Genomic DNA, 12,682 nt, shown 5'->3' on the forward strand with positions numbered 1-12,682 from the left:
CTCCTCCCCCGCATCCCCATGCGGTGGTCTGGCCCTAACCCCGTCACAGCATCCCTACGGGGTGGTCCGGCCCTAAACCTGTCCCCCTCATCCCGGCGCCATGGTCTGGCCCTAACCCTGTGCCTCCCCCATCCCCACGGGGTGGTCTGGTCCTAACCCCCTCCCGCATCCTTGCAGGGTGATCCGGCCCTAACTCCCTCCCCGCAATCCCCGCAGGGTGGTCTGGCCCTAACCGCTCCCCGCACCCCTCGACTGCACAGTGGGCCGTCCGGCGCCTGGAGCATCGTGTTTGCTGAGGGCCGGGCAGCCGTTGACTGAGGCTGCGATGGCGGCGGCAGGCCGGGGTCGGGAGCAGGACTCGGCGCGCTTCGTCTATGTGACGCGCTTCGGCTCGCATCAGTGCGGTGGCGTCCTGCAGCTAGGTGGCCGCGGAGCTCAAGGCCTTTCGGGTCAGGGGTCCAGGGCTGGCTGTCGCCAGGAGAAGCCGAGGGCAGCACCGGCGGTGGCGGGAGTCCAGGGTGGCAGTGAGTTGCCCTCTGGTTCCCGGCCCAGGGTTGCCACGACCCTTGGTGTGGAGGCCGCGGCCCCTGCCTCCTCCCAGCTGCGGACGTCGAGCGTGCGAAGCGGCACCAGACCGTCGGCGCGTGCAGGTGGCACGGTGGGACGTGGCGCGGCGGGGCCGGACGGGGCGCGGCGGGACGGGGCGGGACCGGGAGCGGCGGGGCGGGGCGCGGCGGGGCGGGGCGGGGCGGGGCGGGACCGGGCGCGGCGGGGCGCGGCGGGGCGGGGCGCGGCGGGGCGGGGCGGGGCGGGGCGGGGCGGGACCGGGAGCGGCGGGGCGGGGCGGGTCCGGGAGCGGCGGGGCGGGGCGGGACCGGGAGCGGCGGGGCGGGGTCACCTGGTGGGCGCCATCTTGCGGCACGTGGGAGGTTGGGGGCCGCTTTCCTGTCGAGCCGTGTTGCGAGCAAGCGCGGGCAAAGTAGAAGCCCAGTAATTCCCTTCAGAGGACTAGCGGTAGCCGGGACGGGCACCTGACATAAGAGGAGAGGCTGTTGAATGGAGCCTTTAAGGCCCCCTCACGGAGGCTTTGTCCTGCGTGTTGCCGTTCTGGCGGAGGGAGATTGGTTCGTGAACCCCCCTCACCTGGAGGACTGACTTCTGGGTGCTGTTGAGTCATCCTAACTAAAAACAGCATGAGCTTTACGTTTAAATCAGGAAATGTCTTAAATTCAAAAATTAGCCTCCCATAGGTTTTGCATATGTCTTGATCAATTTATTCCTAAATATTTAATCTTCTTTGCTGTTGTAAATGGAGTTTCTTTTTACGTAATGCCCTCTAAATGCTTATTGTGTATAGGAAGCCAGTTTATTTTTTTTTGAGACGGGTTCTTGCTGTGTCACTCAGTCTGGAGTGTGGTGGTCCAATCACAGGCTCACTGAAGCCTTGACCTCAGCCTCCCGGGTAGCTGGGACCACAGGTGGGCACCCCCATGCCCAGCTACTTTTTTATCTTTTGTAGACATGGGGGTCTCCGTATGTTACCCAGGCTGGTCTTGAACTCCTGGGCCCAAGTGATCCTCCTGCCTCAGCCTCCCAGCCCTGGGATTACATGCATGAGCCACTGGGCCAGGCCTCTCTTGGTTTTTCCTTTTCCTTGCTTTTGAGACAGAGTCTTGCCCTCTTGCCCAGGCTAGAGTGCAATGACATGATCTTGGCTCACTGCAACCTCCGCTCTCCTAGTTCAAGTGGTTCTTCTGCCTCAGCCTCCCAAGTAGCTGGGATTACAGGCACCTGCCACCGCGCCCAGCTAATTTTTTTTCTATTTTTAGTAGGGATGGAGTTTCACCATGTTGACCAGGCTGGTCTCAAACTCTTGACCTCAGGCGATCCACCCGCCTCAGCCTCCCCAAGTGTTGGAATTACAGGCTTGAGCCACCAAGCCCAGCCCTCTCTTGGTTTTTCTAAATCAACTTTACTGAGGATTAATTTACATGTGTTTTGAAGAGGTTTGCCAGATTTATACACACCCTGGTAACTGCCACCATAATCGAGATATAGAACATTTCCATCACCTGTACTCATAAAATAACAACTTTATTAAACTGTAGTTCACAGTGCATGCAGTTCACTCATTTTGCATGCATAGTTGACATATTCATGGTTGTGTAACCATCACCACTATTTTAGAATATTTTTAACCCCAAGAGAACCCCTGTATCCATTAAACATTGCTCACCATTCTCCCTATTTGCCCTCCTTTATGCATAAGCTCAGCCCTAACCAAGTACTAATCTGTTTTCTGTCTCCATAGATTTAACCATTTTGGACATTTCATATATGTTGAGTCATAGAGTATGTGGGCTTTTGTGACTGGCTTCTTTCACTTAGCCTATTGGTTTTTGCATGCTAATTTTAGATCCTATTAACTCACTGGACACTTTTATTATTAGTTTTATCCTTGATTCTCAGGATTTTCCAGGTATCAATATATATTATTTGTAAAGAGATATAATTTTGTTTCTTTTTCAACCATTTTTGCCTGCAATAGATTTGTCTAATTGCATTTGCTAATACCTCAAGGGCAATGTTGAATACTATTGGAGATAGCGGGCACCTTAGCCTTGTTCCTGACCGTAGGGGAGATGCCTATAGTGTTTCCCCATTAAATAAGGTGCTGGCTATCTGTCTAAGGATTATATATTTCAAATATTACAAAGTATCCCTCAATACTTATTTTTTCAGTTGTTTTTTTTTTTATCATGAATGGGTGTTGATTTTTGTCAGAGGATTTCTCAGGTCTATGGAGATACTCTTTTTCTTTAGATTTATTTATTAATATGGAATGTAATATAAATGGATTTCTGATTATTGTACCAACCTTGCATTCCTGAAGTAAATTCTACTTGGTTTTAGTGTGTTATTTTCCTAATATAGTGTTGGACTCTGCTAATTTGTTTATAATTTTTGCATCAGTATTCAGGAGGGATAGTGATCTTTAGTTTTTCTTTGTACTCCTTTATCGGGTTTAGGTATCAGAGCTGTGTTTACTTCATAAAAGGAATCAGGAATTTTTCCTTTTCTATGCTCTTGGATAATTTATAGAATGTTGGGATTATCTTGTCTTTGAAGTTTAGGTAGAATTCTTCTGTAACTATTAGGACCTAGTGCTTTTTGTGGGATAATTCCTTAATAACCTTCTCTATATTTTCTATGGAGATTGACCTTTGTAGGCTTCCTAACTCTAATAGGTCAATTTTAGTAACCTGTATTTCCTTAAGGAATTATCTGTTTCATCTGGGTTTCCAAATTCGTTTGCATAGATGTCTGCAAAGTAGTGTCTTATGATGTTTAAACATTTTCTGGCGTTTTAATGGTTATTTCCCTCTTGTCGTTTCTTTTCCTGTATATACATGCACTCTCCCTTTTTTGTGATCAAATTAGCCAATATTTTGTCTGTTTTGTTAATTTTTTTTTAAACTAAGATTTTGGCCAGGTACAGTGCTTCACACCTCTAAGTTTACCACTTTGGGAGGCTGAGATGGGAGGATTGCTTAAGGCCAGCAGGTCAAGGCTTTAGTGAGCTATGATATGGCCTTCAGCCTGGAGAGACAGACTGAGAACCTGTCTCTAAAAAAGAAAAATCAAAGTTCTGATTTATTAATTAGATATTTTGTTTCTCTAGTCTCTTCCTCATTAATTTCTGCTTTTAATATTATTATTTCTTGTTCTTTCTTTGGGTTTACTTTGTTCTTATACTTTTTTTGTGAGCAGGACATTTAATTCATTTATTTTTATTCTTGTTATTAAGTGTTTAGTGCAATGAATTTTCTTCTAACCACTACTTTAAATACATCCCATAGTTTCCAATATGTAGTGTTTTCATTGTTACTATTTTTAAAAGAAATTCTGTAATTTTTAACTCTTTTCCATAGAGTTACTTAATAGATTTAAAATTTTTAAGTTTTCAGAGCGTCTCAGAGTTTTATTTTTAAATTTTGCTAGTAAACGGTGGGTTTATTGTGATCAAGAGTATTGTTTGTGATGCCTTCATTTTATGGATGTTACTGGTGTTTTCTCTGTAACCTATCATTCTTTTTGCTCTTTTCACCTCAGAAACCATGCCATTGGAAGACTGCTCCTTTAAATCTTGCTTGCCCCTTTAAACTGAGTCTGTCCATTATATTGTATGCTTGGCATTCTGTGTTGTGTCTGTCTCTTTAAATTTCTTCCGTATAGTCTGTACTCTGATTTGCCTAGTTATTTTTTTAGTATTTTCAGATTTAGAATGCATGTAATCTTAATATTGGTCACTTCAGCTCTTCTGAGGCATTTTTGTAGTGTTTCTAGTTTCTCTTCCCTGCTGGCCAGAGCCCCTGTAGGTCTAGGGCATATGGGATCATAGAGCAGCAATTTAATGTTTTTCTCTCATTTTACTTACAGTTATTTTGCAGCTTCAACATCCTTTGTCTTAAAGTAATGCTGAGGGTGTGGTTTTTGCTTGCTGTTGTCTTCAGCTACCCAGAAGCCCTGCATTAAAAGATTGTGAATAAGAAAAGTGATAGGAGCCGGGCGCGGTGGCTCAAGCCTGTAATCCCAACACTTTGGGAGGCCAAGGCGGGCAGATCACGAGGTCAGGAGTTTGAGACCAGCCTGGCCAACATGGTGAAACCCCGTCTCTACTAAAAATAAAAAATTAGCCAGGTGTGGTGGTACACGTGTGTTATCCTAGCTACTGAGGAGGCTGAGGCAGGAGAATGGCTTGAACCCAGGAGGCGGAGGTTGCAGTGAGTCGAGATCGTGACACTGCACTCTAGCCTGGGTGACAAGCAAGACTTTGTCTCAAAAAAAAAAAAAAAAAGAAAAGAAAAGTGATAGGGTCAGATTTATTAGTCCGTGCTGTGCAGGAGAGAGTGACTTAGAGGCAGGTTAGACTGAAAAAAAATCTCAAATTGAAAACTATGTAAATATTTTGTTTGCTATTCTTTCAGAACTAAATTTACTTTGATAATTTGTTAGGTTGGTGCAAAAGTAATTGTGGTTTTGGACCTTGACTTTTAAGTCATTATAACTAGGCTCAAACACATCTTTATTAATCAAAATAGGAACCATTACAATCAACACATTTTTTGCCAACAAGAAATGAGTGTTTATTCTTGTGGTGTGAAAGTCCACACTTTGGGATGTGATGAACACTGGGGAAGCATTTTCTGTGTTCTGCTGGCTGTGGAAGCGTTTTCCCTGCAAAAAGTTGTCCAGATGCCTGAAGCAGTGGTAGTTGGTTGGCAAGAGATCAGGTGAATATGGTGGATGAGGCAAAACTTTGTGGCCCAATTTGTGCAACTTTTGAAGCGTTGGTTGTGCAGTGTATAGTCTGTCATCGTTGTGGAGAATTGGGCCCTTACTGTTGACCGGTGCTGCCTCCAGGCATTGCAGGTTTTGGTGCGTCTCGTCGATTTGCTGAGCATGCTTCTCAGATGTAATGGTTTTGCCAGGATTCAGAAAGCTATAGTGGATCTGACTGGCAGCAGACCACCAAACAGTAACCATGATCTTTTTTTTGGTGCAAGTTTGGCTTTGGGAAGTGTTTTGGAGCTTCTTCTCGGTCCAGCCTCCTAGTTCTCCTTCCTCTGGATCTGATCATGTTACCCCTGCCACAAAGGAATTGGGGGGTGGGAGAGACTGGAGGCCAGAGAACAGTTACGAGGCAGTTACGGTAGTCCAGTGGAAAGAGTGAAGGCCTGAACTAAGGCATTGGCGGTGGAGGCAGAATGGACAGGATCGCATAGCTTACTGAGAGAGAAGGAAGAATTGTGGTCGAGTCTGAAGTCTCTGTGCTGGGCAACTGGATGGATAATGGAGCTACTAACGTCAGTGACCACCCTGCTGTGCTTGCGAAGTCAAGGATATAGTCAAGGGAAGGGGGTCCTGGGGTAGACTTATATTTAAACCAAGCCAGAAAGTGCTTAAGTGCTTAGGTTTTACTCAGTCTTGGGTGTACTTAATGTTTGTTTTTGTTTTGAGACAGTGTCTGGCACTGTCTCCCAGGATGAAGTGCAGTGGTGTGATCTCAGCTCACTGCAACCTCTGCCTCCCAGGTTCAAGTGATTCTCCTGACTCAGCTTCCCAAGTAGCTGGGACCACAGACATGTGCCACCATGCCCAGCTAATTTTGTATTTTTAGTAGAGACGGGATTTCACCATGTTGGCCAGGCTGGTCTTGAACTCTTGACCTCAGGTGATCTACCCACCTTGGCCTCCCAAAGTGCTGGGATTACAGGTGTGAACCACCACACCCAGCCCTTAATGTTAATATTAAGTAGACATTAATTAAATGTGTCACCCTCTATGGGGGAAAAATGAATTATTTTTTCAGTAACATTTACTTAAAACTTATCATGTTGTGGGCCCTAGGTCAGGTGTTAGTGACACAGATGTGTCAGACAAGTAGTCTGCTCTCAAGGGACTTATTAATGAATAATGGGAATATAAACTAGTAGATATGAGTGTTGTAAGAGTGAGCTGAGAATAGCTTTGATAGTCAAGTTCAAGGAAAGAAGAGGCATAGATGCAGAAAATCAGGGGACATGAATAGAGAAATCACTAGTGGGACAGTAGAGGTTATCAAGAGCATTGGCTTTGAAGTCAGAAAGACATAATCCTTGGTTCTGTCATTTGTCAGCAGGATAATATTGGCCAAGTTAGTTAACCACTATTATTCTCAGTGTCCTTATCTGTAAAATGGGGGTAATGGTTCCTACCTTAAAGGGTTGCTGTGAAGGTTAAATGAAGTAATACCTGCAGAGTGCCTAGCACAGTGTTTGGCACAGAATAAGTGCCCAGTAAATGCTGGCACATTGAACAGAGATGGCTTGAAGGGAAGATGGTGATTAGCATGTCTAGCACACAGTGGACATGTACTGTTTATTGAATGAATGAAAAGTAAGTTTTGGACCACATTATGGAATACCTTGAAGACTGTCATTTTTATCGTCACTGAAGATTTTTGAATGGTGGGGTGGAGTAAAGTTATCAGAGACAGCTGCACTTTTGGAAGATAAACTATAAGCTGTTTGGAAAATGTACTGAAGTTTAGAGATTCAGGAGTAGGCAAATCAACTCTTCTAACATTTCAAATAAGACTAATAAATCAGGCCAGTTCCCTGTCCTTACAGAACTTGAAAGCTACATTTATAATTTATACATAATGGAAGATGATGAATGCTATTCTGGAAGTACAAATGAATCCTTTGGAAGTGGTGAATAATTTGGGGAATGAGAGAATCAGGGAAGGCTTCATGGTGGTGGAAGCTCCATGAGATTTACACGTGGGGCTAAGATAGGAGAATTAGGTGGGGAAAACATGTGAACAAAGTGCTGAGTATGGATCAGTGATGGACAGCGATTAGGAAGAATGACTGAGTCAGAGTGGGTGGAAAGAGGACTAGAGAAAGATTTGAAACATAAGTCAGGACGAAATCCATGAAATACAATGGAGCTAGTCTCAGTACAATACACAAAATGAGTGAAGAAATATGTCTTTTTTCTTTTTCATATCTTCTGTACTTGTTGTATTTTAGATCCCCAAGTAATTACAGGTAGACTTGATGACTCCTGTGCTTTCTCAAGGAGTATAGGTTTATGTTGGGTAAGGCTTACAAACAAGAAGCATTTGGGAATGATGCAAATATAGTATTCCAAAGGTTGTAGGCATTTAGAGGGAACGATAGATATGGGTACGTGGAGAGCAGAGTTTCCCAAACTTATTTTCCTATGGCATACCTACATATCATCTGTACTGTTATTTACTTAATATATTTATTTAAATAGGTACATTTTCCCTTTTAATTAAATTTCTTTTTAGAACACTTTAAATCATTACTTCAGTGGAAAACCTGTACCATTTGCTATAAATAGAAATTAATTAGAAACAAATATAATAAAGGCAAAACAGTATTATTAAATTCTAGCTAAGTAGGTTGTCTGCTGAGAGCTGTCTGTGGTCACAAAGGGAGACGAACAAGTCTTAGAGAAGTCTTAATGACATGCTGGTACCAAACTTAGCCTTTCTCCCAAAGGTAATCAGAAGATTGAAAAACACTGGAAAGGGAATGAGTTTCTCACCACGAGTTAATATTCCTTAGTGCTATGTCTGTATGTCTGTGACCTGCTCCAAATCAGTGGCATGTTTCTCACAAATTCAGAAATGCCATTTTAGAACATATTCTAGTTTATTCAATAAATGGAATACTTGTTGTATAGCTGATATCTATAGAAGTGGATACTGGATCTCCAGTGAAGAATAAAACACTCTCCTCAAGTAAACGGTGTCATAAATCCTATGATACCTGAGCAGAGGGTGCTTTGTCAGATCAGAGAAGGCTCCCTGGAAAGCTAAGTATTGAATGAGTAGAAGCAAGTGAGATATAGAGCAGTGGTAGGGCAGGAACAAGGTGGGGAAGGGTTGAGGTGAGGGAATATTCTAGACAAAATGAGAGCCAATAGAAAGGCTTTCGGGGAACACATGCTCATTATTTTATAATTTTGTCTTTGGAAAAACAAACCCTTGGGTTTTCTTCTAACAGTTAACGTTTGGGAAGGCAGCATGGTTTAGTGAGTATTCAGGAAGCCCGTTCACTCTGGATAACCCTTATTATACTACTGTGTGCGTGGTAGTGTGAGTGGGAAGATGAGTAAGACACACATGACCACTGCCCTCCAGGAGGTCAGAGCCTAGTGGAGGAAACGCGTGATAAAAAGGTGGGCTGAGTGCTGTGAAGAAGGTGTTCTGGGAGCCAGTGCTGGGTGTTGAGCTGCGTGTGCTTGAGGGAAGGCTGTAGAGAAGAGGTACGTGTGAGCTGAGTCTTGAAGAACAGGTAGAAATTTGCCTGGGAGGTGTGTGGGGGTGTGTGTGTTTGTGTGTGTGTGTGTGGGGGGGTGTGGGTGTGCTGAAAGTCTTAGGAATTAGATACATTTGAGGAACCACAAGGTATTGTGTAGTATTGTGTAGTTGGAAGTGTAGTGTCTGTCTGGAGTTGCACTGAGAAGAATGGAGACTGTAGAGAGACACTGGGGCAAGATATGTTATCTGGTATTTGTTCATGCTGTTGTTGGTCTTTTTGGGACTAGCCTTACAAACCAGAAAAGGAAGACTGAACTAGCTGGATGATTTTCTAGGTACTTGCCCGATTATGTCTAGTTTTCTTGGTTGTTTTCAACATGTTGTTAGTGAACTGGTAAACCAGTATTACCTGGTGATCAGAAATATACCAACAAGTATAAAAATCCTCAAAGAGACCTCAGGAAACATTTATATGGCCTCTAGTTTCAAATAGTAAATCCTTACATATGTTGACCTTTTCACTTTCTTCTTAAATATTAGGTTTAATCCAGAAGGATGCAGCTAAAAAGTTTGATTTTCCCATACCATTGAATGAAGCTTCCAAAATAATGAAGAAAAAGAAAAAGGTATATTGCTATGAAGGAGAATGAGCAATATTTGAATTTTAGATCATCCTCTCTAAATACAAATGTGTAAAGATATTCAAGACAGTGAAAATAGTTCCATCTTTTGAATAATTTAATTTTCTGAAATGAGAAATAGAAGTAATTCAGCAGAAATGGAACTGGGTTTGGAAATATTTCTTAACCATAAAGAATTGTCCTTCCAGTGTTATACCAGTGAAGGTATAAAACACATTTTAATCAAAATGTAACCCCATTGGAGGATTTTTCAAAGCATGATATATGTTCCATAGAAGATAATAAACTGTGACAGATAATGTAGTATAAGAAGAAAATCACAGATTTCATAGAATGTAATAATGTATCTATAGTGGTCTTTTTAAAGACAAGGAATATGTAATAGGTTTCTAGCAGGCAATCTGAGAAGGATGATCCACTGCTGCTGAACTGTTCTCGCTGCTAGTTGTCCAAATGTCATGGTAACTTGAGTGTTTTGAACATATTCAAGATCAGATGCTCTGCAAATCTTTGATTGCCACTGTATGTTTATACTTCACAGCATCATTAATATTCAGTTTAAAGAAATTATTGGTTGATAGTGACACATAACATTGTGTTGTTTCTGAGCTTTGAGTTGTTTGATATCTGTGTATGGTACAAAATAGCATTAGAGGTTACTAACTCTTGTACCAAATATATTTTGAGTGAGCATCTAATTTTCCTACTGTACTAAGAGGTGTTTCTTCTGAGAACCAGTTCCTTTTAGGTGAGGAGAAAAGAGCAGTAACCAATACTTCCTTTTAATTAGTGTGTGCCAGATACTGGGGTAAGTGCTTTACATATGTATTAAATATTTTTTCCTTAATTCTTATAATCCAGTGTATGAAGTTATTCCTAGATGAAATTAAAATACTCTCCCATTGTCAGGCAACTGGAAAATGGCAAAGCCAGAATTTGAGCCTAGATGTATTTGTTTGATTCTATAATCCTTGTTCTTTCTCTGCCAGTATATTTACATTCTCTAGTCCTATTGCTTTGGTGTGTCCTAGGAGAAATACTTAGTTCTTAACTGGAATAAAATACATTTAAAAATAAAATCATTGCCCAATGGTTTAATCATGGGAATATAAATTCACAATTTTTAAAAATTGCCTTTCAGAATGGAATGTGTTAGAATCAATTAGGTTGGACTTTATAGTCATTGCCTTTGAAAGGCAACTTCATCCAGCACTGTTAATTTAAATACTACGGGGGGAAATTCTAGGAATTTCAAAGAAGAGAACAGATATTTCAGTGATTGTGGGTAAACAATTACACTTAGGTTTTAGTTCTCTAAATGCTGATATAGGCTTATAATGATGATATCAATTGACATACAACACAATTGAGTCATTCCCGGTTGCCTCCATGAAAATATATTCCTACTTTTCTGCTCAGCATTCTTTTACTGTGCTTATCTTTTTAAGGTTTTAGTATGGAATAGAGTATACAAAGTCATTTCAAGAATGCTTGAAGAAAATGAAAAATATAGACACAGGCTGAAATGCCAAAGGTTATCTAGTGAAAGTAAGTTAACATAATTTTTATTGTGTTAAAAAGAGTGGCCTCTGTAACAGTTTAGTTATCCTGGGATCACATGAGATCAGCAGTTTTCTTAATTGTCACATTCAATATACAGAACTATAGAAATGAGACTAGCATATTCACTGTTCATCATAATTACAAGTACAGAGTACCTAGAAGCAGTGAGTGCAGAGAGCACAGGTATAGGAGTGAGTGGAGGAATGTAGAAGGAATGACTGGAATTTACTTAGCAAAGGGAACATACTTTTCTGTTAAATGTGAATCTTAATGGCAATTAAAAAATAGAAATTACAAAGCTCATCAGTATTGATGAAGAAAAACATTTTAACTGCAATATAAAATTATACATTGTATCACTTGGTGAAGTCATTTCCTATCCATGGAAGCTACACTCCTGCTTAATGCATTTTACAAAATCTGCCCTTGAGTTATGGCCTTGATGTCATTATTTCATTCCTGGAAAACAACTCATGAATTAAACCGTGCTCTAAAGCTGCATCACTATTGAGTTGATATCGTGGTCAGAGCAAAATTAGATGTAGTCTGGTGTGTTTATTAAAATAATTTGTAGTTCTGGATTTTCAAAAAATTAAGTTGGATAAAATTTATGTAACTAATAATGCCATGTGAATTGATAAATCACAAGTTATTTTCTTTCCTTGACATACATTTCTTTCCTTAACATGTCTTTCTTTCCTGCACATGCTATCATGAATGTTTCTGTGAGTTCTTAGTACAGTCATTCTATGGCAACTTCTGTTTCATAGTCAGTAAAACTGCAATATTTAATTTCATGAAGAATATTTTCATAAGATAATCATGAAAACAGAATGCCATTTTGCAAGCAGTGGAAACTTACGGTTCATATAATATTGCATCAGTGGTAGCATGAATTGTTTGCAATAATGGCAGATTAGTGAAAATGTGTTTCACTTTTCTTATCCACAAAGGAGGAGAATGAGGTGGGGGGTGGATAGGAAAAAGAAAAGTAGTCAGAGGTGTCTTAACCGAAAAGGATGTTTGAATAGGCAGAGCAGTGTGCACAAAACCTGGACATGCTTCTGAGTGCTAGTTCAGATCACTGCATAACTTTGAACTTGTTGGATTCTTTTCTGCCTCAGCAAGAAGCCTTCTCTTAAATGTAATCTTGTAAGGATTATTTAACAACTTAAAATGATACGCTGTGGTTTCCATAAATAGCCTCTTCCAAACAAGTTCACTATTTTACATTACAGTGTTAAACTAGATTACAGAACTTCTTTATAAAACTCATAATTATGTTTAAAAATGTATTATAACTTGTATTCCATAATATGTATTTATTAATGGGAAAACCAGTGCTAGAGGCCATCTTAAATTTTCCTTATTCTTTATGTTGTTTGCAGGCTCAAATTATACAAGATGAATCTTCTTATCTTCTGGTAAGACTCTATTTAGGTAATAATTATAGAGTATAGATTTTTTTCCCTTCCCTTCTATATTCTCCCTTCTCCAAACATTAGTGTATAACCAACTGTTGCTAATTCCAGCCAATTTCCTTTCTTAAATCCAATGTTTGGCACATAGTAGGTGCTCGTTAAAATACTTCCTGACCTTTAAAACTTCATATGGGCCCCGTGTCCGTCATGCTGTTATG

At 41.1% G+C, this 12,682-nt stretch overlaps 1 protein-coding gene across 1 annotated transcript; it reads left to right on the plus strand.

Annotated features, from left to right (window-relative positions):
- Positions 1-268: 268 nt before the first annotated feature.
- C6H5orf47 (chromosome 6 C5orf47 homolog) lies at positions 269-12,451 on the plus strand. Its single transcript, XM_045394518.2, has 4 exons — positions 269-650; positions 9,380-9,465; positions 10,929-11,028; positions 12,432-12,451. The coding sequence occupies exons 1-4, from the start codon at positions 326-328 to the stop codon at positions 12,449-12,451; spliced, it is 531 nt and encodes a 176-aa protein (XP_045250453.2). The 5' UTR covers positions 269-325.
- Positions 12,452-12,682: the final 231 nt, after the last annotated feature.

This window comes from Macaca fascicularis, chromosome 6 (genome assembly GCF_037993035.2).
Source record: "Macaca fascicularis isolate 582-1 chromosome 6, T2T-MFA8v1.1".
Taxonomy (NCBI): Eukaryota; Metazoa; Chordata; class Mammalia; order Primates; family Cercopithecidae; genus Macaca; species Macaca fascicularis.